The sequence below is a fragment of the Pogonomyrmex barbatus genome, unplaced genomic scaffold, assembly GCF_055798465.1.
Source record: "Pogonomyrmex barbatus isolate J1 unplaced genomic scaffold, ASM5579846v1 scaffold1, whole genome shotgun sequence".
NCBI lineage: Eukaryota > Metazoa > Arthropoda > Insecta > Hymenoptera > Formicidae > Pogonomyrmex > Pogonomyrmex barbatus.
The window spans coordinates 24546616-24574505 of record NW_028297098.1 but is presented as its reverse complement, the minus strand read 5'-3'; the positions used below and the strand labels follow the sequence as shown (position 1 = coordinate 24574505).

Below are 27890 nucleotides of genomic sequence, written 5' to 3'. Positions count from 1 at the left end.
GGAACGTGTGATAGCTGTATCATCATCATCATCATCGTTGTCATCGTCGTCGTCGTCGTCGTCGTCATCGTCGTCGCCGTCGTCGTCGTCGTCGTTGTCGTCGTTGTCGGCGTCGTTGTCGTCGTCATCGTCGTCGTTGTCGGCGTCGTTGTCGTCGTCGTCGGCGTCGTTGTCGTCGTCGCCGTCGTCGCCGTCGTCGTCATCGTCGTCGCCGTCGTCGTCGTCGTCGTCGTCGTCGTCGTCGTCGTCGGCGACTGCATCGGTGATAGAATTGATAGGATTGATACGAACAAGGGCAACGACGGGAGCAACCACGGTGCTAGCGCCGATCAGGACGGCGATAACGTCCTTCTAGTCGAGGACAAGCCGAGCGACAATTAGGCTCGATCAGGCCTCGAGACCCGCGGTGCCGCTCCACGTCTACGCGCGTGCACGGCCGGACGCGGCCGCGCTACCTGTGCGCGCGCGCGTCCGCGCGCACTCCACTCGCTCGCTCGCGCGCGCGCTGGTGGTCGTCGTCGTCAGCGAGAGGGAATCGCCGAGAGACGGGCGCAGTGGGAAGGAAGTCGCGCGCGAGAGAGAGGTTAGGTTTATTACGGAAGAAAGATAACAGCCGCGCGGAGGAGCCATGGCCGACCACCTGGTGGACGGCCCTCCGCCGAAGCGGCCGAAGCTCGATCCGTTCCAGGGGACATCGGACTCGACGGGTAAGTCATCAAAAGAGGAAAAAAAAAAGGGAGGGGGGGAAAATCTCCAACCCTCGACCTTTCCTTTCCTCTCTCCCTCCTTCTCTCTTTCCCTGTACCCTCTCTCCATTTTCTTTGTATCTGACGGTCGTGGCTCGTTCCTTCCGAAATACGTGCGCGGTTCCGTGACTAACCTTACGTTCGACGGAGTCTACGACGCACGCTGATGCGTTTCTTTCTCGCGTGCAACGCGTACGCGGAGAAAGAAGGAAAGGAAACGAGAGAGAATTGAGACAGAATTAAAAGGGATTTCTGATCACGGGCTGGACATGCGATTCTCGCGGTTCAGCTGACCGCCATCGCGCTGGCCGGTCAGCGGCCAGCCCGCCGTCTGTCTTTGACGCGAGGCGTCGCGTCGCCTCGCGTCGCCTCGCGCCGGATCCAGGCGTCGCCGAATCTCCGAGCGAAATGCACGCGCGTCTGCTGACGTTGCGCGCGCGGAACGCCGCGATCCGCGGAGCGCGCGAACACGGTTCGGATCGAACGGGGTTAAAGCCGGCGACACGCGGAAAAACATTAATCCCCCCATTTACACCGTTGTAGATTAACTTTACGTCTCCGTTAAGCCCACCCTCTACCTTTGTTTATTTCTACAAATTGAAAGGAGATAAACGGGAAATTGATACGAGATCAAAGGTAATCTACATTGGTGGAATGTGCGAGTTGATCAGTCGATTCTTGAGAACGGTCGAAGGCCGTGAAATTATTAATTTAAAGCCCCTGACTTCGACCATTTAACTACTATTTGCTACCATTTTATCACTACGTTCCTACTAGCTCGAGCTTTCCCACGTGCTACGCGTCGCCGTCGAATTACACGCGAGACTCCACGAGGATCCACTTTTCTCGCGATGTCAATCGGAAGAATCGTATCGTTCCGCGATAGTTTCGTGGACGAGAAACGGGTCCCGTCAAGATGGATGGCACAAAGAGGGACGGAGAAAGATAGAAGGAGACTTGTCTCTCCGAGTACCGCGTGGCCGTCCGTCGAATTTCGCTCGGAGTTGACGTCGCCGAACGGGCCGGTCGCGAATCCGAATGTCGCGAATAATAATCGCGTATGTTATCCTCCATCTTACTGCATCTCACAGCCTTCTATCTCGAAAACGAATGTTGGCATACTGACGTGCAATTCTGTACATTTTTTCTCCTTTTCTACTTTAGACTTAAAAACGTACACATAGTTGCGATCCTGTAGTGCATGAGGATGCATGACACCTTTTAATGTTAAAGATTACATTCTCGCTGGCATGAACGATGCGCTGAAATATTTATTATATATATATATATATATATATATATATATATATATATATCTCTTTGTCTTATGTTTTCTTTTTTTTTTTTTTGGATTTTTTTTACTTGCTCCCTCCCTTCCTCCCTCAAACACATCTTACTCATCCTTTAACAGTTCAGTTTCAAAACTCAAAGTTAATACACATAACGCTATATTATATCGACTTGTAATTACATTTTACTCGGATGTAATGATCGCGAGTCTCCTCGGAAATCGCTTCTTTGCGAGGGTCCTTATTAAAGTCGCAAGTGCGAAACAAAGTCGCAGAAACGGTTTGCCCGCTTTTACGCAAGTCGATCAAAGAATCGAATCCGCTGACGATCAGCAGCGCGAAAGATCGCCGGTGAAACCGTTTCTGCCACTTGGATACTTTAATCCAGAGAACGAAGCTTGAACCGTATTCTTCTCCTTCATTCTAAATTAAACGAAAACCTATGATATAGTAGTGGGTATGCCGCCTTTATTGATGCACCCTGCTTATACGAACTACGGGGGAGGTGGAAGTAACTTACAACAAATACAGGCCCCACCGCAACAGCTACATCTACAACACCATCAGCTGCAGCCGTGGAATACCGTCCAAAAAAGAAGTAAATATCACTATCTGATCAAAAAAAAAGAAAAAAGAAAAAAAAAAGAAAGAAAAAGCGAGAATTTCGAAAGGCGTTAAATTCAGTACCGCGAGGAAAAAAAAAAAGAAAAAGAGGAAAGGACACCGTTTTGTCCGTTCGTTCATCTCATTAGTACCATACGTTCTCTCGTCAAGTTACTTGTCTCGGTCTCCGATTTTCAATGACAATTTCCAATCGCAGTACTTTCTGATGGGTGGTAGTTTTGGCATATTGTCACTATGGTTCAGTAACTTTTTAGTCTATCGTCACGGCACGTTTATAGAGAAGCAAACGAAAGAGTGGATAATTGCGATAATTTATCTTTGAAAATATGATAGAGAGAGAAAGTATGCGGCAAATACGGATAACATAAAGTATTTAGCTTTACTTTGAATACACACGAACACACACGGACTGATTTCGCTTTACATAGTAATGGAGAAAAATTGGATCGGTGTTGGTTAAAGGTACATAAGATTTCCAGGATTAAGCCAAGTTTTTTTCCCCCTCTTTCCGTAACAAACACCGTGAGAGGACGGTCTCTCGGTGTGAAAATCAAATGTGGCTAGACATAGACATGCGACACACACGCGCGGAGCTCGCGGAGGAATTGCAAAGGTGAAAATTAAATGCGCATGCAAAAAAACACTGTGCTTGTAACGGAAAAAGTTCACATCCGATACGAGCGCGGACAATAAATAGCCGAATAGGTGGGAGTTAACCAGGTTTATATCAATTAAATCTCTTATAGATAACTGAACGTAAATAGAATGAAAACCTGTGCGTGCGCAAACAGATATCTCTCTCTCTCTCTCTCTCCTGGCTTTTTTTCCTGTTTTTTTTTTTTTTCTTTTTTAATTTTTTCACTACCGAGTCTCAAGAAATTTTACAGTCTGATCTTTAGGAACGAAGAGAGACGACGCTCACGTTCTGTACGTAGCGTCGAGAGTATCATTTTGGCTTGAACAGATATTTTTTTCTAGAGTGACTGATTTTTCTTCGCATGACTCTCTTCTATAAAAGTTTGCCATCGGTAGCTTCGCTGGATGCTTGTTTAGTTTAGCACTAATTTATTGTGCCGAAGATTTTTCATTCTTGCTGTAGAATAAGGCTCCTTTACGTTATGCTCATGCAGTGTATGTCTCATGTCTTATTTTTCATGTTTGTTTACAACCACGTACAGTTTTCTATATTTTTCTCTCTCTCTTTTTTTTTTTTTTTTTTTTTTATTTATTTATTTTCTTAATATTATAGGATCTCCCTCTGCATTTGTATTCTTCCTACATTTACATATACGTATCTTATAAATATATGTATACCCTTTTTTTCTCCGTCGATGTATGGTCAGTCGTGGATAGATGAGTAAGTTTCAATTTTATTTTGTCCAAGGAATGTGAATATTTTTAAAAAAATATTGATAGAGTATCACACGTTATTCCCACAATATAGACGAAAAATCGAATGCTTTCTTTGCCTGTCTCTATATACATGCATGTATGTATGTATGTATATTTACATGCAGTGGTATGTGTATATACATGTATATAGGGATTATAATACATTATAATACATTATGCACATAATGATGTAACATGTACATTTCGCGAGAATATTGATACTCTGCTGAAAATTTTGACGCTAAAAGCTATGGTGACGGCGCTAAAATCTTACCCTCGTAAAATTACTAATAATTTCTTGGTATCTATGGTACTTATTCGTTCTCAATATTGTAAATCATTTAAAATTGACGAACTGGTTATCTCGGAAAAGGGTACATATTCTAATGATGTATTTATCACAAATCTTTGAAAAGATCCATTTGAATACGTAGCAGAGTAAGGTCAAATTGTAATAAACTACTACCGGATTCTACATGTAACATTTTGTTGTAAATGATGTAATGTACTTTTCCGATAGCCAGTATTTGCATCATCATAATGGAAACGTGATGTAAATACTTATAGAATTGTAACTCTCAATTCCTTTCTCTCCTTCATCTTCAGATTACATAACAAACACAGAAATGTTCGATCTTGAAAATGATCTTCCTGATGACTTGCTGTCGTCTGGATCTTGGGGTTCCACGACCGAGAGCACCAAGCCGCCGGCGACTGGTCCTGGCCCAGGGCAGCAAAACGGTGCTCTCGATTCAGAACTTCGACAACATGTGCAACAGCAGCAGCAACAACTTTCCCATCATCTTATTCAGCAGCAGGTATACGTTACGTTATGTTAAACAGTTTTACAGTTTTATTAATCATAATCATGCTTCATCACACGTTATGCCTATATCGAACGATCGTTGAACAGGGTAACAAAAACTTGGTGGCGAATTCCTTGGTAATGGCTGCCGGAACGTTAGGCAACAAAAGTCCGAATATGCAGTCGCCACCGAACGTTTCCGTTTCTAAAGGAGGAATAGACCCGCAAATGGTCGTGAGCCTTGGTAATCTACCAAGCAGTATAGCCAGCTCATTGGCAAATAATCAAATGTCAATCGCGAATTCGATGGGCGGATTGCAATCGTCCATGAGCATGGCCGGAAGTAACCCCGCAATGTCGATGCCAGGCGGCATGAATTCCGGTTTAGTGATGACCAGTACCGCTAGCGGGAACAATATGGGAGGAATGGCCGGCGGGAGCTTGATAGTAACTAACAGTTTAAATAAGCAACCTCTAAATACAGTACGTTGATATACATAACGTTATACAGTAATAACGACATAATTTCGTTGAGTTGGGCGGATAATTTGATCAAGAATATTTTGAAGGTAACAATGATGGGCCCTAATACTCAAGCGATACACCATTCTACCGGGCCCCATGGGGTCACATCGATGCAAAACGGTCCCGGGATGATGAATACAAGAGCTGTGGCGATGCAGCAGCAACAGCAAGCGCATATGGTCGGTCCGACAAGAGGGCAGAGTCCTCACCAACAGGTGCATCAAGTTGGCATCGTTGGTCCCGGCCAGGGTGGGCCTAGGATGCAGGCTCCTCCTAACATGGCAAATATGCCAAATATGGGGCAATTAGCAGCATCCAATCCATACAGCTACGGTATATAAAATATATTTTCTTCTGCTTGATATGCACGAAATAATGGATGCGATAGATAAAAATAGATGTAAATCGGTGAAAACAAAATTTATAATACAGGTTCCCCAAGTGGTGGACCAGGAGCAGGAGTAACTGTATGCGCCAATAATCCCGTAGGTATCGTCAAGCCGCAGCAAAAGGGTGTAGGAACGAACATGACTCCTATGCAAGCAGCAGCCGCCGCCAGCAGATTTACCAGTACTGCTGGTCCGATTGGCGCTACGAATGTCGTGGGCGGTCAAGAGGGTGGAACGGCACAACAGGCACAACCACCTGCGCCAAGTCCGGCTCAGCCTCAATCAGGTGCGCCGACCGGAGGACAGCCGGGTCCGCAACAAGCTACTCAAGGACAAATATCTGGTACCGGTGCTCCAACAGGTAAATTTGTTTTTTTTTTCATTTTGTTTTACAGTAGCATCAACTGGGTATTTCTTTCGTTTAGGTCCTGCAAAATCAACGCCCGATCCAGAAAAATGTAGACTCATACAGCAACAGTTGGTGTTACTTTTGCACGCTCATAAATGCCAACGACGCGAAAGCCAAGCAAACGGCGAAATGAAACAATGCACTTTACCAGATTGTAAAACAATGAAAAATGTTTTAAATCATATGACGAACTGTGCAGCGGGCAAAAATTGTTCGGTGCCCCATTGTAGCATGTCCAGACAGATCATCAGCCATTGGAAACATTGTAATCGGAGTGATTGCCCGGTCTGTTTGCCGATAAAGCAAGCCAATAAGAACCGAAATACTAATTCTGCACAAGGTAATCTATTCTGGAATACCAGTCGATTATTTATGTACTTATGTGTTTTCTGTTATATGTATTTTATATATATTTGTTATTTTATATATATTTTATATATATGTAGTATGTATATGTACATATGTATTTATTAGCACCAATAGTCCAACCAAATAATCAGCCAAATCCAAGTCCAACCGAGATGAGAAGAGCTTATGATGCATTAGGGATTCAATGTCCAGCATCAACACCGGGACTCTTGCCTGGCCAAGGCGTTGGTAGAGGCGGTAGAATGCCAGCTCCCAGCATGTCGGGTCCTCCAGGGACACTGGGAAATGTCAGATTAACACAACCTCAGACACAGAGTAAGTTATATATTAATATGGCAAGTTTCATTCACAATTTATAACTACTTATTTTTTTATCAAGATTACAATATTTTATTTATGCGAAAACCAATAAGCGATGGACGCTCGTGTGTGTTTCAGCTGTGCCGGGACAGTCCGTAGTCGGTGCTGGACAACAAGTAGTCGCTCCAAATGTATCTCTTCCTCTAAATTCCGATCCTAGCACGGTCGGGGTAGCTGGTAATCAGACGGTACCGACGACTGGACCTACGTCTGCCGCGGCAGCAGCTGCTGCCAATATACAACAGTCCGTCAGCATGCAAACGTTGTTTGGATTAAATGAATCTGGGCAACCTGGTGTGATAGGTGGAGAAAATAGATTAAATCTGCAACTTCCAGGCGGTCTTCAACCCGGTCAAGTAACAGCGACACCGGTACAAGGAACGAAGGAGTGGCATCTATCTGTCACTCCAGATCTCAGGAATCATTTGGTTCATAAATTGTTAGTAAGAGTTTTAATACATGCAGTAGTGTATGCTTCGAAATTGTATTTCAGAAAGTTGTAACACATTCTTTGTCAATATTTTTTTAGGGTTCAAGCAATATTTCCGACACCTGATCCGCAAGCTATGTTGGATAAAAGAATGCACAACTTAGTCGCTTATGCAAGAAAGGTGGAAGGTGACATGTATGAAATGGCTAATTCACGATCGGAATATTATCATCTGTTGGCTGAGAAAATCTACAAGATTCAAAAAGAACTTGGTAAATAATGTTACTTTATAATAATATAACTATTTTCTAATAATATTTTCTAATAATGTTACATTCGACACCGAATATCAAAAGGTTAAATTTTATGGTCTTTTATATGAGTTTTCAAATTTCAACTTTGATATATAACATATTTTTAAATATTTATATGTGCTAATTTTTATACTTTTTACATTTGATAACTAGATATTTTTTTCTTTTTAAGCTATGTACGATAAAGATACTAAGAGAAATTTCTTAAATGACACAGACGAAAAGCGACAAAAACGTAAGGAACAGCAACAACTCGCCCAACAGCAGCAGCAACAGCAACCTCAGCCGGCGGGTACCTCTGGTCCTGGGCTAAGGCCATGTGCTCCTCCAAATGTAGGAACTGTTCCGGGAGCTTCGAAACCTGTCGGAACAGTTCCACCTACTTTACGAAGCCACTCACCGAGCATGGGTCAGCTTGGAACAATATCAACGATGGCAATGCAGCAACATAACAGAATGCAGTTCCCGCAGCAACAGCAGCAAGCTCAAACTCAACAACAACAGGCTCAGCAACAACAACAGCAAGTACAACAGCAAGTTCAACAGCAGATACAGCAGCAGCAACAAGGGATTTTGGTAGGCCCTCCTGGCCCTAGCCCAAATGGACAATCCACATCCAATGCCAATATGGTACCGAATCCTGGACTCAGCCCGTTTGGACAGCCTCAAATGTCCCAAGCTAACCTCACGACCACCACTGCGTCAAACAACGCAACGACTAGTCAATTTCCGACATCCAATGGCACAGCTGCTGGTTTACCTAACAGTTCTCCTATTCAGAATCAGCATCAATTTCCCGAGCTCATGAAAGTCAGGCTGGCGCAAGCACAAGCTCAGGCGGTACAGCAACAACAGCAGCAGAGTCAGCAGCCGCCGCAACCGACGAGTACTCCAAGTCAGGTTGGTACTCCGGCAACATCGATTCCACAAGCACCATCACCGTTCAGTAGTATGCAACAACCGAGCGCGCAACAACAGCAACAACAGTCGCAGCAACAATCGAATCAACAATTCCCTACTCGGCCATTATCGGCTTCTACACCTAATGATAACGGTATCAACACATCAACTCCACAAACGATACCAACACCTGCGACTAGCGGACCGAGCCCAACAGGTGGCGTATCCGCGACAACTACGGGTACGACGAACGGACCTCAGTCGACCACCTCCACACCGAACACGCCACTTGTACCATCGCTAATGACACCAAATCAAACTGTTTCGTCTGCGTCAAATCAGACGCCGCCTCATTCGGGCCCGACTCCATCCCCAGCTGGACTCGCGAGTCTTGGTAAAGGTATGACTTCCCAGGAGCGAGCAGCGTTGAACACCCCGCGCAGCACATCCATGTCCTCGCAAATGGCTGCCATTACGGCAGCGCTAGATCGCGATAATTCACCCAGTCCACCAATGAACAACAACAAGGGCAAGCTAGATTCCATCAAGGAAGAAATAAAGATGGAAATTAAACAAGAACCCGAAGAGCCACAGACCCACAGGATGGACGGAAAGAGTATGAATACCGAGATTAATATTAAAACCGAGCCGAAAACCGAACCAATGGAGGAATGCTCAAATGAAGCGACCGTTAAGGAGGAGCCCTCCATTAAGGAGGAGAGCATGACTCCTGTATCTGGTCAAGATGCGACCGCTTCCGACATCAAACCTGTGGTGCCGGAACCAATTCAATCGAGTGGCACGTCCACCGATAAGAAGAAATGTCTATTTAAGCCTGAAGACCTGCGACAGGCATTGATGCCTACATTGGAGAGGCTTTATCGACAAGATCCGGAATCCATGCCTTTTCGACAGCCTGTGGATCCGCAAGCTCTGGGTATACCTGATTACCCGACTATCGTGAAAAAGCCGATGGATCTATCGACGATCAAGAAGAAACTCGATACGGAAAAGTACAGCGATCCGTGGGAGTACGTCGATGATGTATGGATGATGTTTGACAATGCTTGGTTATATAACCGCAAGACTTCCCGAGTCTATAGATATTGCACCAAGGTAATGTCTCACTTGATCTATGCTGTCTAACTGATATTTTCTATAATTTTTCTTTTATTTTCTTAAACGCAGCTCTCGGAAGTGTTCGAACAGGAGATAGATCCCGTGATGCAGGCATTAGGTTATTGCTGCGGCAGGAAGTACACGTTCAACCCACAGGTGCTCTGTTGCTACGGCAAGCAGCTCTGCACGATACCTAGGGATGCAAAGTATTATTCGTATCAGAATAGGTCAGTATGCATCGTAGTATATTCAGTATGCAAAGTATAATATGTAGAACTTAATTGATGATGTTCGAGATATAGAACGTTATTTGGAAATACTAATGCTTAAACTATTAATATTAAACATATTAAATATTAATTAAAAACGTTATTCAAAATGTAATGCACTTTTGTACGTACGTAGATATATTCTTTGGATCAATTTTGAATTGATGTTTGATTAATTCATTATTTTTGTCAATTCAAATGCGCTGAATATATAAGAATATAGGAAAAATGTAGGACAATAACATTTTATGTTACAATGTTTGGTTTGAACAACTCTATAGTCAAAATATGCAGAATATAAATACATTAGTAATATTTTGTCATAATATCTTCTCACACTTTGAATAATGTTCTATATGACTGTTAAGGGCATTTGAATTGACGCGTATTCATTTTATACGGACGCTTTTAATTTTGAAAGTGCACTGTTACTGAATGCGCAAAATTATAAAGGCAGGTTAATTAACTTGCTTTTGACAAGATGTGCAAAAGCAAGTCAGTCCCCTGACCGACACCTTTTCAAAGTTATGGCAGTAGTTTAAGACATAGGAATTTTCTTTTGTATTGAACTCACGCACTTAAAGTTTCTATTAGTTGCGCTTATACCTAAGGGATGTGTATCCTTAAGAATACAAAATATCTGGTTTTAGAGTAGACAAAAATTACAGTGTTTTAAAGGAAAGCTTATTCATCTCTGGATATAACTTTACATAGCCTTTTGGTATATGCGATTAGAATGTAGAAAATGACGTATAAATTTGATATTTTTTTAACATTGGCACTGTTCTCTCTTCTTTGTATGTTATCTTCGACCATGGGTTGCGCACGCATACACAAATCCTTGTTTGCTGCTTACTTCTTGTGTTGCCTGCGCCCTTGCTTCTTTTCGACTCTACTACTACTACTACGAAAAACTTGATACTTGGAAAACTCTAATCGAAAAAAAAAAAAAAAAAAAAAAAAAAACACTCAAACGATGCCCCACTGATTCTCTTTGAAATCGGATCCAAATTGGCCATTGCATGCATGTGTAATTGCGAAAAAAAAAATCGAAATGTATATACATATATATATATATATATATATATATATAAAAAACGTGAAATTGACGCCACTTGATACATCGAGACTTGGACACCGAATAAATTGATCGTCGTACATCGAATTTACAATAATAAAAACGCACACACGGCGTCGATGTAATAGTGGTCTAAAGGGAATTGGTCTTCTTTCCGACAGATACACCTTCTGTCAGAAATGTTTCAACGACATTCCTGGTGACACAGTGACATTGGGAGATGACCCAACGCAACCTCAAACGTAAGTTATCAAAAGATTCAAACTCGTACAAACCTTGTTAATGTTATTCCTATCCAATATGATTCATACAATATCTTTGTCTTTCGTAGTGCCATCAAGAAGGAACAGTTTCAAGAGATGAAGAATGATCATTTAGAATTGGAACCTTTTGTAACCTGCACGGACTGTGGTAGGAGAGTACATCAAATTTGTGTACTCCATATGGAAACAATCTGGCCATTGGGGTAAATAAAATAAAATAACAAAAGAGCAAATTATGAATTAAAACGTTTATGATATTTATCGTCTACGTTTCAATTCAATAAAAATTAGGAAATATTTCGCGTGCTTAGAAGTTATTTTTCCTTTGATAGATTTACCTGTGATAATTGCTTAAAGAAGAAGGGACAGAAACGCAAAGAGAATAAGTTCAACGCCAAACGATTGCCCGTAACGAAACTCGGCACGTATATCGAAACGCGCGTGAACAATTTCCTAAAGAAAAAGGAAGCGGGCGCCGGTGAGGTCGCGATCAGAGTGGTCGCTTCCAGCGACAAGGTGGTTGAAGTCAAGCCTGGTATGCGAAGTAGATTTGTAGAGAATGGCGACATGCCTGGTGAATTTCCTTACCGCGCGAAGGCGCTGTTCGCGTTCGAGGAGGTCGACGGCACGGATGTCTGTTTTTTCGGTATGCACGTGCAGGAATACGGGAGCGAATGTACGGCGCCGAATACCAGACGAGTTTACATCGCATATCTGGACTCTGTCCATTTCTTCCGGCCTAGACAATTTCGAACGGCTGTATACCACGAGATTCTTCTCGGATACCTCGACTACGCGAAGCAGCTTGGGTAAGTTCATCTAAGTGAAAAGCAATTAGTTTGATAAAGCGTACGACATTGTATCCAAGATGTGAATTCTATATTTTAAGAGAATTTGATTGCAAGAATGTGAAGTATAAGAGAAATGTGAAATTGTAGATACACTATGGCTCATATTTGGGCTTGTCCGCCTTCCGAAGGGGACGATTATATCTTCCACTGCCATCCCGCAGAACAAAAAATACCAAAGCCTAAGAGATTGCAGGAGTGGTACAAGAAAATGTTGGATAAGGGAATGGTCGAGAGAATCGTGCTCGACTACAAGGTTAGCAGAAAAATTGTATTTTACTACTGTTTTTTAGGTCTAGTCTCTTGTGTTCCCGTTACGTGTCGTGGTATCGTATCGGCGTCAATCGAGACTTAAATAAATGTCTGGGATAAAGCTAGTGTTCTTGTTATTATTTATAGCAATGAACATAGGATTTGCAGACGACATTTTTCCGTCAATTATTTTTTTGTTTATGCGTCGAGATAGAAATATACAAGTAAAACTTTTGTGTGTAGGACATTTTAAAACAAGCTATGGAAGACAGGCTTTCATCCGCGGCGGACTTACCATATTTTGAGGGTGATTTCTGGCCAAACGTATTGGAAGAAAGTATTAAAGAATTAGATCAAGAAGAGGAAGAGAAGCGCAAACAAGCTGAAGCAGCGGAGGCCGCCGCTGCTGCGGCAAACGCGGTAAGTTGTATAAGATGAATGTTCTTATTTACACGTAATGATCGTCTTTGTATATTTATATCCTTAATCTTGTATCTTTTCAGATATTTTCATTGTCCGAAGACGCGGAAACTCCAGACGGCAAGAAAAAGGGCCAAAAGAAGGCGAAAAAATCCAACAAATCTAAAGCGAATCAAAGAAAAAATAGCAAGAAATCGAATACTCCTCAGACCGGCAATGACCTTTCTGCGAAAATCTTTGCCACCATGGAAAAGCACAAAGAGGTGTTCTTCGTCATTAGGTTGCACAGCGCTCAAAGTGCAGCCAGTTTAGCAGTAAGTATTTTATACATTATGAATTTCTTTCTTTTTCTTTTTGAAAGCTTAATGCATACGATTACTAATTTTTACCTAAATCTTTAGCCTATTCAAGATCCTGATCCTGTTATCAATTGTGATCTAATGGACGGCCGTGACGCCTTTCTCACGATGGCGAGGGAGAGGCATTACGAATTTTCATCGCTCAGAAGAGCGAAGTTCAGTTCCATGTCCATGTTGTATGAGTTACATAATCAAGGCCAGGACAAATTTGTTTACACTTGTAATAACTGCAAAAGTCATGTGGAAACCAGATACCATTGTACAGTTTGTGACGTACGTATCAGATATTAGATAGAGATTTCGAGGAAAAACTCTTTATACTTTTTATAACTTTGGCTATAACTTCGCATTATAGGATTTTGATTTATGCGTGAGTTGTAAAGATAAAGATGGCCACCCGCATCCAATGGAGAAACTTGGCTTTGATCTGGATGATGGCTCATCTCCGGCCGATGCAAAACAGACAAATCCACAAGTAACTTATCAGATTATTCTACAACTATCTGTTATTATAATTATGTTAAATCTGTGATACTAATACCTTTTCTGTTTTTGCAACGCAGGAGGCCCGAAAACTATCGATACAGAGATGCATTCAGTCATTGGTACATGCCTGCCAGTGCAGAGACGCCAATTGCCGTTTGCCGAGTTGTCAGAAGATGAAACGAGTAGTGATGCACACGAAGAATTGCAAGAGAAAGACAAATGGCGGTTGTCCTATATGCAAACAGTTGATTGCATTATGCTGTTATCATGCGAAACACTGCCAAGAGACCAAATGTCTCGTTCCGTTCTGTTCCAACATCAAGCACAAGATAAAGCAGCAACAGTTGCAGCAACGATTACAGCAAGCGCAATTGCTTAGGTTGGTAAATTCTTCGACATTTTACATATATTATCTAATGTGAACTAAAACATATATTCCGATAATCTCATCATACCTTCAATTAATCATCATACATCTAAACAATTTCTCTTCATCAATCATTATACATCTTCAACATTTAATTGGTTAACACCTCGAAGAAATGAAATATTTTTACATAACTTGTGGAAAAGCAGCAACAAATAAATTTTTTACATCATTTTTTTATAAATTGATAGAAATTTTATCTATTCGATTTACTTGTCAGTCTTTCCTCATTATCTATACAATTTTGTTTCTAATAATAAGAATTACAGTATATTACAGATGTATTGAAATTTGAAGAAGTCAGTGACTTTACCTTATTTTTGTTTCCTATTTGAAAATGGCATTCTGTTATTATCCTTTTTATTCTAATTCTCTTTGATAATAACGTGTAAAATATTAAAATTAAAACAAATGATAATTTCACATATCTTTATTTTTGTGTTTTAATTTGTATATATAATATGTATATGTATTTTTTAATTCTTAATTTCACATTTTCTCTGAATAATTTTTGATATAAATTATTTAACTTCTGTATGTATGAATATGAGACCGTACATATTCTTTTTTAACTCTTGTTCTTTACAATAAATTCGTAATAATCATTATCTATTCAAAAAAGATCTAAGTATTCTTATCTTTTCTCTTTTATATTTTAACAAATCTATCTATAATCTGTTGAACTTTTATATGTCGAAAATTGTCAATGTATATGTTTATTCGTACAGGAGGCGAATGGCTGTGATGAATACGAGGCCAACCGGACCTGTAGCTGCAATGCAGGCCGGACAGCAGACCTCGAATGTTGCCATGACGACTGGAGTCGCCATGAAGCCCGGCGTCAGCACGTCGAATCTACCGTCACCACATCAACCAGGTATCGGATTAAAGCCTGGTACGCAGACACCTCCCGCTCATGTTCTACAGGTGGTGAAGCAGGTACAGGAAGAAGCAGCGAGACAGCAAGCACCGCACGTCAGTTATGGTAAGGTGACACCGGGTGCTGGAGTAGGTGTAGGTGTCGGTGTAGGTGGTCAAACAGGTGGAGTGATGCCGCCACCGCAGATGCAGCGGTCATTACCAGTTCAGATGCCGAATCCTAGCGGCACGCATCTCATCCCAATGGATCAATGGACGCCAAGGTATCTATTCACACATTTTTTTCTTATACTTTTTAACTTTCAGAAAAACTGGTTATTATGTCTTACTAATCATTCATCGAACAAAGAACGCGTCTCCTGAAAACCCAACGTGTTCTTCCTTACACCAGTAGGTACCAACCGAACACAGTGATGCAACAAAATCCCAACTTGGCACGGCAGCAGACGCCACAGCAACTAATGCAGCAACAGCAGCAACAACATCAGGCTCAATCGGGGATGGGAATGAGTGCACAAATGCCACGACAACCGGGCGTGATTGGACCGGTCGGACAGGTCGGGCAACAGACAACCAATATGCAGAAGCACGCTCTTCATCAGCTGATGCAGACTCTCAGAAGTCCACACACGCCCGATCAGCAGAATCAAATACTCCATATACTCAAGAGCAATCCGCCGTTGATGGCCGCCTTTATCAAGCAACGAGTGAGTTAATTACCGTTAAAAAAAATCTATAAACATTTCTATGGTGTGGCATCTATAGATTTGATTCACTTTTTTTAATAAAAAGGCGATTGTTCATCAGCAACAACCTGGTCAGCATGGCGGGGGAGTGGGCGGTCCGTTGGGTACTAATCAACCCCAACAGCAGCAGCCTGGTCTGCAGCATATGATGTCCCAACAGCAGCAGCCACAGCAGCAGCAACCGCAACAACAGCCGCAGCAGCAGCAGCAGCAACAACAGGGTAGGTTGCAGATACAGATGCTGACGCAACAAGCGCAACAACAACAGCCGGTGCAGCAGCAGCAGCAGTCGCAATGGTACAAGCAGCAGATGCTGGTGATGCAACAGAGACAGCAGCAGGTGGCTCAACAGCAGCAGCAGCAACAACAGCAGCAGCAGCAACAGCAGCAGCAGCAGCAACAACAGCAGCAGCAGCAGCAGCAGCCGTTTACGCAACCACCAGCACCGCCGTATGGTCAGCAACGGCCTATACGGCCGTCTCTTCTTGGTAATTACATGATCCATCGTAATTACTTTGAAAGCAGTCAGGGTTTAGTACGCAGCGTGTTTTCTCGACACCAACGCTTGCCCAACTCCCTAGGTTACGGCGGATTCAACGAACAGGGCTACGGTCAGCCAGGTCTGAAACCTACTCCGCCGCCCGTGCCCTCGCCGCAAGGCGTCATGGGTCCGCCGGGGATCTCCGTACAGCAACAGCTTATGCAGTCAGTTCGTTCGCCACCGCCCATCCGATCTCCACAGCCCAACCCTTCGCCACGACCTGTCCCTTCTCCTCGTAATCAACCGGTACCGTCGCCGCGGTCGGGCCCGGTGCCGTCACCACATCATCATCCGCCTCACGGCACACCGACGCATTCGCCGGCCCACGAACTCGGCGGTCCTAGCGAGATGATGCTTTCGCAGTTAAGTGGCGGTCCAGGTGCACCAACCGGCCATCCCGCCGCGATGCCTCATCATCCCTCGCCGGCGCCGGCGCCCACGAATGGCGGCGCAGACGCCAACGAGGTGACGCCGATGACGCCGCAGGACCAACTCTCCAAGTTCGTCGAGGGGTTGTAGTGACTGTTACGGACGATCACGTCGGTCGATGGTTATGTAAGTGTTTCCCTTAACGGAGACGACAACGGCGGCGCTTGGACGGCTGCGACCGTCTGCGCCGCGTGATTATAAATAATACGAAGCGTTCGAGGAATTATGATAATTCTAGATAATTAATCTCTTAAAACTCGCGTGCATGCGCGTGCAGATGGAGACTGAAATAGGAAGCCTGACGCGCGTTCCATTGAGTTCCATTGAGCGCTAGAGCCTGACGTGCCTGAGGATTTGGACTCCCTCAGGGTCGGAGGACGATTCCCGATCTCTCGCGATCCTCGACGTCGCGACCGAAATGCTCGGTTCGCGCGCGCGTATTTTTCCTTTCGATTTTCTTACGCGATACGTCGAAAGGAAAGAGCGAAAGATAATGTGACGTTGGTGCTTTTCAATGCTACTTGACCTGACTCAGATAGACTCAAAATTGTTTTCATCCTTGATCGAGAAAGAGAGAGAGAAAAAAAAGAAAAGAAAATCGCTAGAAGGAGGAGATACGAAAAAACTAAAAGCGAAACTATCGAAAGACTATTACGTATTCCCCCTCGTATCCTCCAGAGCCCCCTCGACTCTACCACTTTTCCTCGCTGCTACTCGTGCAGGGTGAGTGAAATCGTACAAATATATATATATATATATATACATATATGTATGTTGTGTATACTTAACGTTAATTAATAATAGTTCAAATACTATTAGCTCATAATTAGTATCGTAAATGTACGCAATTATATACCAATTATTAATATTAACGTAACGAGAAATACAAAGTATATGATAAAGAAGACTTGTATGAAAGAAATGATAATATAGATAGGCAGAATCCAGTAGAGTGTTGTATGTACGGGAAAGAAAGATAATCTAGATCGTATGTTAAGTAATATATCCCTTTAAGAGAGGAGAAAATTTGTTATTAAGAGGATAATCCCCCTAGGCGCCACATCGAAGGTTGTATCTTAATGCCATGAGAAAACTTGATGGATTTTTCGCGACTAACTTCTCACATTTTCGAGTGCTGGGTGAATTTTAAACGATGGCGATACCCTCGACGGGGGATACTCGTCCCGGCGTGTCCCGCCGAGAGTATCGCTCATGACGAGCTAAGCGTTGTCGTAACCAAAAAATAGAAATTTACAACAGGCTGCTAGTGCGCGTGGGAGGGTTTATATAAAAATGTGTTAATTTTGATGATGAGAGATGAAAGATTTGGAGTGACGTTTTCTCCGGTTGAGGGTCCACTGCGTATGTACAGTTCAATCAAAATGTAACTAAATGAGAATGCGTATTCGATTATCGGGCCCTCGCGTGAAAACTGTGTAAATACTAGATTATTACTACGACGATTAATAATTTACCTGCCCATTATTGATTAATTATTATTAATATTATTATTATTATATATATTATAATATATTATTATTATTATTATTATCACCATTAATCTATCACTATGATCAATTCATACATAGACCTATTGTAATATTTGCAACAAATGAGAGAGGAATTCACACGTGTTATTACTACACACGGGTTTTAGAGATCGGCCCGCGTACAAAACACACACCGAACCACAATTACATGATTATTGCCAGTGTTGTATCATAGTAAAAGCTCTAAGTGTAAGTTCCTCCTCCTCCTCCTCCTCCTCCTCTTCTTCCTCTTCCTCCTCTTCCTCCTCTTCCTCCTCTTCCTCCTCTTCCTCCTCTTCCTCCTCTTCCTCCTCTTCCTCCTCTTCCTCCTCTTCCTCCTCCTCCTCTTCCTCCTCTCAACCCTCTGTTCGGCCGCCCTTCGCTCTCTCCTACAACGTCATCTATTACTCCCCAAAACCTCCACCTTTTTCTTCGCCACTTATTTAAAACAATTTAGTAATAACGTGGGAATGCGTGAGCATGTGTGATTCAAAAGGTCCGTGGCGTCGGATATTTTTGAAATGCATACTTTGTATAATATAGCTATCGTGTACAATTAAGTCAACTGACGATTGAAATAGAACGTAATCAGAAGAGAGGGAAAATTAAAACTAATACACACATACACACATACGGAGGCACAGACACATACGTCAGCGCGAGGTGAAGCTATAAAAAGGGGGAGGGGGGGAATGTAGCGATCTTGAGGACATTTACAATCTTCGGGGATCGAAATTGATCATCTCAAGCGGTTTCATCAATATTATTATTTAGCTACACTGAAAATACATGCGCGCGCACACACGCACACACACATACCACACACACACACATACCACACACACACAAAGCATACACACGTACACACGCTTGACGTCTCCGCTCAAAACGTACGTTCATTCGAAGTACACCGATGCGCTACGAATTCTCGTTTGAACCTTCAGTGACACGCCCTTCGATCGTGTTCCCCCGTTAAGTCACTCTCGCGGAATTAACGAAATTAATGAAATAAAAGGAAGAAAATTAGAAAAATCCAGGAGGGAGGGGGGAGGAAGAGAAAGAGTGAGGGAGAGGAGGAGAGAAAGAGAGAGAGAGAGAGAGAGAGAGAGAGAGAGAGAGCCAACATCGCGATCGAACCTGGCGGAACTCGATCAAGGTCAGCGGTCGACCTTGATCGAGTACGCACGGATTCTTCTCGGGCGGATCGTCACGAGTGCAATCGGAGTTCTCATCGAGACTCCCGATGCGGCCGATGTCGACCCTCGCCATCCACCCTCGCCGCATTTTTTCCGGTGAGCGTCGACGTCGTGAACTGCGACGCGCGTTTACGGGCACGATCCGTTTTTTTTTTTTTTTTTTTTTTTTCGCGCGCCTTCGAGCAAACGGGAGATAAGGAAGAAAAGAAAAAGAGAAAGAAAACCGCGATATATCGCGAGATATACATTCCTACCACTAGATTACGTTTTGCAGAGGGAAAGAGAAAACGCGCATCGCGTCATGTCGCTTCGCTTCATTTCGCTTCATTTCGCTTTGCTTTGGATGACAGACTTTGCGCCTGCTCCGAAAAGGGAGAGCCGAGTTTTTTCCCCCCTTTCTATCCTTCGCGAAGGATCAAATTTACTTCTTATTATCAACCGCTAAAGACTTCGGAACGGGATTGAACGGGATCGTGGGCGCAGATTTTTTTCCTATCCTTTCCTTCTTACCCCTCCTCTTCTTTTTTTTTTTTGTTATTTTTGATTCTCTCCTCTCTTTATTTTTTTTTTTTTTTATTTTTCGAACAATCGGCGAGAGACGAGCGAGAATCGTCAGGGAAAAAAAGCATGGAGAATCGAAAAAAATGTAGATATTTAAATAAACAATTTTATTAGTAAGGTGAGGAAGAGTAATCGTGTAAACGACAAAACCCAAAAAGTATTTGGCTTAGTATGGCTGTGTTTTTAGGGCAGTGTTGTAAATCTGAAAATGGTGTACCTTTGTGGTAGAGCAACGCTCTTAATAGAATACGGACGTTCGAATGCCGCGCGTACCAACTCTTGTGCCCGATTAATTATCAAAAAATAAGAGAGGACAATCCATAATAATAATAATAATAATAATAATAATATCGAGTATTCAACGAAGAAAAAAAGAAGCGATTGGGCAAAACTCTTTCCTTTAGAGACGATGTGTGTAGCTATCGCCGTTGATCTGCCTTTGCCATCTCAGAAATGAGCAACGGTGGATGAGAAAAGGATTATCAAAATCGAGCCTTTTAATACAACACAGTCAATAACAATATCCAACTAACGGTGCTTGCAACCAGATGATATCATTCTCTCTTTCTCTTCTGGAATGCTTATATTAATATCGAGGAAGAGAGAGAGAGAATCATATCGCGAGAAAGGGACTTGTTGGTGCACGAGGGATTCGTAACGAGTTTGCTATTGTAAGTGAGAATGAAAGTGCGAATGAGAGAGAGAGAGAGAGAGAGAGGAGCGAAAGAGAGAGCACAAGTGAGCGAACAAGAGGAAAGGTGAATGTTATATGCAATGTTCTATATATATATTTTTTTCTTTTTTTTATATTTATCGAATGTATTTGAACGACAGAGAGAGAGAGAACGAGAAGATATATAGGCCGCGGTATACATAATACTGTATACATAATACGCGCGACGATGATAATTAATTATCCGATTCATAGATGATAACTGCAAATAAAACTATTGGAATATACATATATATATATATATATATATATATATATATATATATACATATATATATATATATATATATATATAAATAATAATAATTATTATTACAATATTATTATTGAAATACCGAATATAGAGTACTACTTTTTATTATGACTTTTCGTAAATAGTGAATTAATTAATTAAAGATTAATGAGACGCATAATGTAACGTTTCTCTCCCGTCCCTCCCGACCATCAAGAGGAATATATGTCCCGGACGAAAGAGAGGGAGAATCTCACCCCTTGACGTTCCTCCCTCGCTTTCTTCCTCGCCTCACTGCGCTGCACTCGTCCTCGCCGATAGTGCATTCGCCGTTCGTGATAAGAAATTGCACAATGACATAATGATGCGTGTGTTCCTTCCTTTCTGCCTGAAACGGAATTTCGGCCGTTCTCGCGGTGCGACTCTCGGATCGTGTCCCATGATCGATCGAGAGAAAAAGAAAGAGAGAGAGAGAGAGAGAGAGAAAGAAAGAAAGAGAGAGAACCGCAGAGTGACTTAGGAAAAACTTTAGTTACGTTATACTTATATCTCTCCCGCCGTCGTCCTTTTTTTTACCTATCGTTTTTAGTGTTACAAGACAGAAAGAAAGAAAGAAAGGGGAGACGTCGCGCGACGACGTTTTCACCGCCCGCCAGGTTCCGAAAACTTTTGCTACCGTCGTTTTTATAATTTTAGAAAACGCAGAACGGATATCTTTTTTATGTAAACATTTGCATCGTATAGATAAGAGTAATGTATGTTGATCGTGAATATAACGAGTATTGTTATATGATTATTAAAAGAAAGAGTTTCGAAAATACATTCTATTTTTATTTTTCCGCCGGCTTGCAGATTGTTAATGCTTGATGAGCAAAACGGAGAGGGGGGTCACCACTCCGTCTCGCCCCCCCCCCCCCCCTTTTTTACAGCAATGTTCACGTCGTCGCAGTTACATCACGCATTTTTAGAACTCTTAAAACTGGAGGGACCCACGAATTTGCGAACCTTTTCTATTTTGGATCTTTCCCGCTAGCCGAAGGAAAAACTAAAGTTTTTCTTACTATATATTCTGTGCCGAGCGAATGGATGTCGTTGTAAATCCTTGATTACAGCTCTTCCAAATCCTAATCCAAATTACAACGATTCGCTGCATCTGTAAATCATCGCTGGAGGTCCGAGTTCGTCAATCTTGGCGAAAATTTTAAGTAGATACGACCGACATTTTCCCATCAAAATCGCTACAAAATCGAGAAGATTAGTAATCATCGTAACATCTTTTATGATTTTTTTGAAGTTAAAAGTACGAATGCAGACGAAAAAGATCGTGACTTTCCACTCGATTTCCTTCATAGTCGTTTTGATCCAGAGATCAACGCTAGACGGAAGATCCCACTGTCCCAAATTGATTACAACTACACATTAAAAGAAAGCCATGTGCGCTATGTACATGTATTTATGATTTCTTTCACGATGAAGCCGTGTCTTCCGTCTGGCATCTCTGTCTTAATCCCATCGATTAATCTCATCGATGACGAGAAAATCTCTTGAATTTTCTCGCTTCACAGGCATTTTTTCGAAACATCGAGAATTTATGAAAATTTTATTATGATAACACAAATCTGAAGCCGAAAATTGGACCAAAGTACGCGATTGATAGCTCGTTTCGCTCGTTCTTTATGTATGTTGCTGGCCTCCTCGCTCTCAATTTCTCTTTATCTTTTTTTTATCATATACAGCTAGTAATCCAACTGCTCTAATCACAGAGGGTAATTTAATGTGAGAGAGTGAAGAGAGTCGCGTCTTACACGTACACACATGCACACATATACATGTGTATATAACTGTATATAAATGCTTTATACCAGACTTAAGGATGTATTACACCCATTTTTATAATTTTTATATTTATAGAAGAAACTTTTATATTTACAGAAAAAATTATTTAAATAAAAAGAAGTGTGCTCTAATGAAAACATAATTAAGAAACAATGTTAAAAATTTCATTTTTTTTTATATAAGTACTTTACTTTAAGTATTCTAGATGATTCATGTAAAGTTTTATTGCGATGCAAGAATTATCTTGTAAATAAAAATTTAATTTTATTTATATCATCACTTGTTATTGATAATCTTGATAATTTAATTTTTATTTATACAACAACCAATCTTCATTGCATTACAATGAAACTGTATAAAAAAATCTTGAATACTGAAAGTATTTATTAAAAAATTGAAATTTTTATTATTTTTTAATTAACATTTCTATTAAGCACTTTTACTTTATATTTAAATAATTTTTAATCCAAATTTTAACCATCGCAAAGTTTTTTATATTACTTTTAAATGCGATTTAGAATAATCTTTTCATTATAAATAAAAATAAGTGTAATACATCCTTGATGAGATAAGTTAAATCTTGCGTATCGTCGCTCGGAGGTACCGCGTGTGTTGTACCTGTGCATTTGCAGACACACCTTTTTCACGAGATCATAATGATCCTTTTTACCAGAGAGAAAGCGAAAGAATGAAAAAAATGGGAGAGAGAAAGAGTGTGTGTGTGTGTGTGTGAGAGAGAGAGAGAGAGAAGCATTACTTTGTAAAAACGCGGATCTTCAACAACAATTGATCGCCGCCTCCGCGTAGAGACGTAGTAATTAACAAATACAAGGAATACAAAGAATGAATTTAATTGACACACTTCGCCAAGGGCACTGATACTCTCCGATTATCTTATCGTCCTGCGCGTGCAATTACGAAAGATGCGTTCTATCCGCTCGGCGTTGTCGAACCGATCGTTTCCCCGCGTTCGCGGAAAAATGAGCCCGTGAAAATCCACCATGTAAATCTCTATACGATGCATTTTATATATTGATAATGATATCGGGAAGGATACGCATTCTCTTCGAGGAGGAACAAAGTCCGGTGCGCGATCGCCCGACGAACGTCGCGCTTCCCGCCGCGTGTTTTTTCACCGTGTTTATTCCCGCGACGCTTGCATCCGCGCGCGATAACGAAGGAAGTTCAGAGTCCCTCGTTTCAGAGACGAAGTGTCGTTACGTTCACGCGACACCCTTCGCGGAGAGCGGCGAATGATCGCCGACACCTCTGATGATGCGCTCAATGTATAAAATATGTACGATAGACTAGATTTTAGTACGAGTTGCGTGAACGGCGATGAGAGAGAGAGAGAGAGAGAGAGAGAGAGAGAAAGCGGAAGAGAGAGAGAGAGAGAGAGAGAGAGAGCTCTCTAGGCGTTCTTAAATGGAAGAAAAAAAAATGGAGGAGAAAGGAGTTGTTTCCAAGGAATTGTTTCGTGCGTTATTCCTGAAATCCGCGTGTTCAAGCCGAGCGAGTTAACAAAGTCGCAGCGATTTGTATCGAGTCGTTTTTGGAGCCTGTAACAATTAACGAATACGTGATAATAATTCCTAGGTTTGCCCCCTTAAGAGACAAGCGGGGTTCTCCGATGCGATGTCGATTTCCACGGGAATCGAGACGTCGATGAACAAATATATTAAGCTGTGGATTATCTTTTTGTTACCGCATTGCTCATTTCATTAAGAAAAGCGTCGAACATCACAGGAATTTGACCTTCATTGAAACAGCTGATTGATTAATGGCTAAGACTTATCACCACCCTGCAAATGATTTATTTCGCTTGTATATTTTCGTCATTGGATCTCTACGTTTCTTCTTTCCCTCTTTACGTATTTCTTTTCATGTATTTTTTATGCCTGCATTCTCTTTTGTGTATATAAAACATGTATAAAATAAAAAAGTATAAAACACAGAATAAATACATCGTTTCTTTTACCTAAGATCCTGCACCTAAGATATTAATACGTTAAAGGGAGAGTACACTTCTGAAGTCTCAAGAGTTCGTCATTTTTAATTATTTTGTCAGGTAAATATATATGAAAATTGATGAATTTTTTCAAATTATTATTTTTTACATTATATTGTGATATCTAAAAAAAAACATTTTTTTTGTACAAAAATATATATAATTATATAAAATATATATAATTAAAGATGATACTGCATGAAATGTGGTCATTGCATTGACAGACCGCAGTCTCCAATTTTTATCTAAAATTTTATTAAAAATTTGATTACGCGTACAAAATACAATATAATATATATATAGATCTTAACTTAAGGAAAAAAAAAAAACTCTTTTCGCTTCGGTAATCAATACATACGTCATATATGCGGAAATGAATTGTGTTCAATCGAGAATAGAGCGCCAATTCAATTTTAAATATTTGAATATCGATCGGCATGGTCTACGCGTCTACGGCGTTAGCCTTATTGACTTGCAAATTAAGCTGCTGTTCTCCGCATTACGCGCGGTGGCTTTGCTTTTCCGCGTCGCAAATCCGCGTGAGGTTAGGTCCGTCGACGCGCTTCAGCATTCACAGAGAGGAATTGCATCGAAAAAGAGTCCAACGAAACCGAACATGGGATTTGTTGTTTTTGTTATAGCCGTAGAGGGAGGAGGGGTGCTACGTGAAAAATTGCAGTATTCGCAAATTTCATTAACCTCTGTCTTTGTTCTCGGTCGAATTCTAGAATCGAGAGTTTGCCTCTCTCAAATAGTACATGTAGATTCTGAGAATATTGAAAGAGATTGTAAAAATACATTATGTATAATCCATTCAAATATTTCAAATATGTATGATGTTATACAAAAAAATGTACTCGGTATGTTCAGTTTTTTTCATTTTTTCGGTAAGATAAAAATATCAGATAAATAGACATTTAAAACCAGATATGAAGAGTTTCTTTTATTAAGAACTTTCAGGAGTCTTTTAATCTTTTATAAATACATAGTAAAAATAGACTATATTTTGTAATAGTAACTTGAAAATATTAGATGATTGAACAATATAGACAGTTTCGAATTTTAAGATCGAATGCCAAGTAATTTTGAAGATATTGTTTTTAAACATCGAGAATTATTTCGTCGATTAAATCAATTAATCGGAACTGATTTCATCACAAATTTATCTCGTGAATGGAACGAAGTAGTCTGCGAATGATCGCTATTAATCTATCAAGACGATCGGAAGGGGAAAAAAATTCTACACTCAGCACGCTGTGTAACTTTTCCCAGTAAATGAAAGATCGCTCGCGTTTTATTGGAAATTTCTCGAACGCCGAGGCGTTCCTTGTGAGAAAGCGAACGATTCTTTCTAATGTAAACGCGGCGTATGATTATGCGTGTGCAAGCGATCGTAATGGCGAATTGCATGAAGTTCCAGCAATCGAGGAAAAGGGAAAAAATCGATCGTTCGACGAGAAACAAACAGGCCGTAATTCCTGTCCCTAACGGCATACGTAAATTCTAAAAATGTTAGGGGAATATCGTAAAAAATTACACGTATTCATATTCAAGCATTGTATTGTACGAAAAAATCTAGGCAAAAGTTGCCAATAGAGTCATACCACTTTGTTTTTGGACTATGTTATGTTTCTTAAACAAAAGTTAAATATGAAATTTTAGAAACATAAATACAAACTAGAAAGTGTCTTCTATTAGATGATATTGCAATTTTTGTAATATTGTGTTGTATTTTGCAATAATCAACTTTATCGTAAGATAATCAAAAATGAATTTCTGAAAAATTGAGCTCTGAAATCGATATAATAAGCAGTGATGCCAGAATTCAGATGTGATCTCGTTGTGAAGGAACTAATAATGAAGTAAATTAATAAATTATATTTATTTTCCTTTTTGTTGTTCTGTAAAACACAGATAATAGCGCAATCATAAAGGTTAGGTTAATAGTTAGGTTAAGATACCATAACTTATATCTGTTTTATCGACTACTAGGCGCTAGTTTACGCTACATCTCGATTTTATAATTAAAAGCCCATTATATGAGATAAATAAGAAAGAGAAAAATTTCAATGAAATAATTTCAGGAAGCTACAAACATATGATAATAATACTCAATACTATTAATAATGTTTTCACTATTATTTAAACTATATAATTTACAAATCGCCACTCTTGTGCGAAAAAGATCATAATATTGTTAAAATTTATTTTATAATATTAATATCAAAATATTATTAAAATATTAATAATGAAATTATAAAATCAATATTATTATTAAATTATATTATTAAATACCGATCACACAATGCCTTACTGTTATAAAACACAAACATGCCGCTATGAACTTTATAAATTTGAGAAAAAAGCATCGAATAAACAAATCTTTTTTCCTCGAACTCGTGGAATAGATTATTAAAATCAACTGAAGCAATCGTCGCATAAAAATCATTCATTATTTCATTATTAGGCATAGACATTTATTAAATGGTCGTAATACATGAAGAGTTTTTTTAATTATAATAATTTTATTAATAAAGTTATTTTTTCCTTCAAAAACTATATATAAAACTATATTCTTATATCGAGGTGTGTAATTCATTTTGAAAAGTTCTTGAACTTTTTGTATATAATTCTTCAGAAAGGATGGCCTCTTAAAACTCGTAAATTTATTTAAAATAAAGTTAATTTTAAATTTCTTGAAAATATTAGAAAGAAACGTAAAACAATATTCCACAATTTATAATTATAAAATAATATCTGTGTGTGATACCTTACAATAACTTTTATCTCTGGAATACATCCTTTGATAATTACAATACATGCTGATAATATAAGACTAACCACTGGCATCGTCGATAATATGGCATCAAAATAAATATTTGATCTATAATTTCGCAGCCTACGGAGGCTCAATCATAATCATGATAAAAAAAAAAAAAAGAAAAACGGACAACTGCTCTTTTTACTAAAGAGTTAATAGTTAAACAGTTACAACTCGGATACAAAGTAGTTATGAAAAAATAACCCTTCATTAACGGCCACAAAGTCGCGCATTACTGCGCCGCTCGTCATTACGGAAAGATCCCGTGTGTGTCACGTCACTCGCGCGATCCTTGGCACACGTGGC

The 27890-nt window shown here is 40.5% G+C and overlaps 1 protein-coding gene and 1 long non-coding RNA gene across 6 annotated transcripts; one reads left to right on the top strand and one right to left on the bottom strand.

Moving 5' to 3' along the window:
• The first annotated feature begins 146 nt into the window (after positions 1 to 146).
• LOC105434377 (CREB-binding protein) lies at positions 147 to 21739 on the top strand. Of its 5 annotated transcripts, none has more exons than XM_089085310.1 (24): positions 147 to 707; positions 2487 to 2633; positions 4658 to 4869; positions 4965 to 5339; positions 5426 to 5714; positions 5871 to 6131; positions 6196 to 6519; positions 6654 to 6863; positions 6987 to 7347; positions 7438 to 7610; positions 7870 to 9668; positions 9741 to 9898; positions 11147 to 11260; positions 11350 to 11484; positions 11614 to 12090; positions 12220 to 12385; positions 12625 to 12801; positions 12885 to 13115; positions 13203 to 13433; positions 13516 to 13635; positions 13724 to 14025; positions 14802 to 15215; positions 15344 to 15659; positions 15745 to 21739. In XM_089085310.1, exons 1-24 carry the CDS (start codon positions 629 to 631, stop codon positions 16756 to 16758), a joined length of 8085 nt encoding a protein of 2694 aa, XP_088941436.1. In that variant the 5' UTR covers positions 147 to 628; the 3' UTR covers positions 16759 to 21739. The 5 variants fall into 5 exon arrangements, with proteins under 5 accessions (XP_088941436.1, XP_011648408.2, XP_088941435.1 ...); XM_011650106.3 differs by having other exon boundaries at positions 5814 to 6131; XM_089085309.1 differs by having other exon boundaries at positions 150 to 707; positions 5814 to 6131; positions 11180 to 11260.
• A 3051-nt stretch (positions 21740 to 24790) lies between these two features.
• On the bottom strand, positions 24791 to 27862 carry LOC148938292 (uncharacterized). The gene is made up of 2 exons (XR_016141397.1): positions 25122 to 27862; positions 24791 to 25008 (listed from the first exon to the last, which is right to left on the bottom strand). It is a non-coding gene; the product is annotated as an uncharacterized LOC148938292 (long non-coding RNA).
• Positions 27863 to 27890: the final 28 nt, after the last annotated feature.

Excerpts from the sequence above, each read along its gene's own strand:
- LOC105434377 (XM_011650106.3), top strand. The coding sequence starts at position 629 with ATGGCCGACCACCTGGTGGACGGCCCTCCGCCGAAGCGGCCGAAGCTC. Across the intron at positions 4,870-4,964 it reads ATCATCTTATTCAGCAGCAG|GGTAACAAAAACTTGGTGGC; the intron begins GTATACGTTACG and ends ATCGTTGAACAG. Across the intron at positions 12,091-12,219 it reads GACTACGCGAAGCAGCTTGG|ATACACTATGGCTCATATTT; the intron begins GTAAGTTCATCT and ends GTGAAATTGTAG.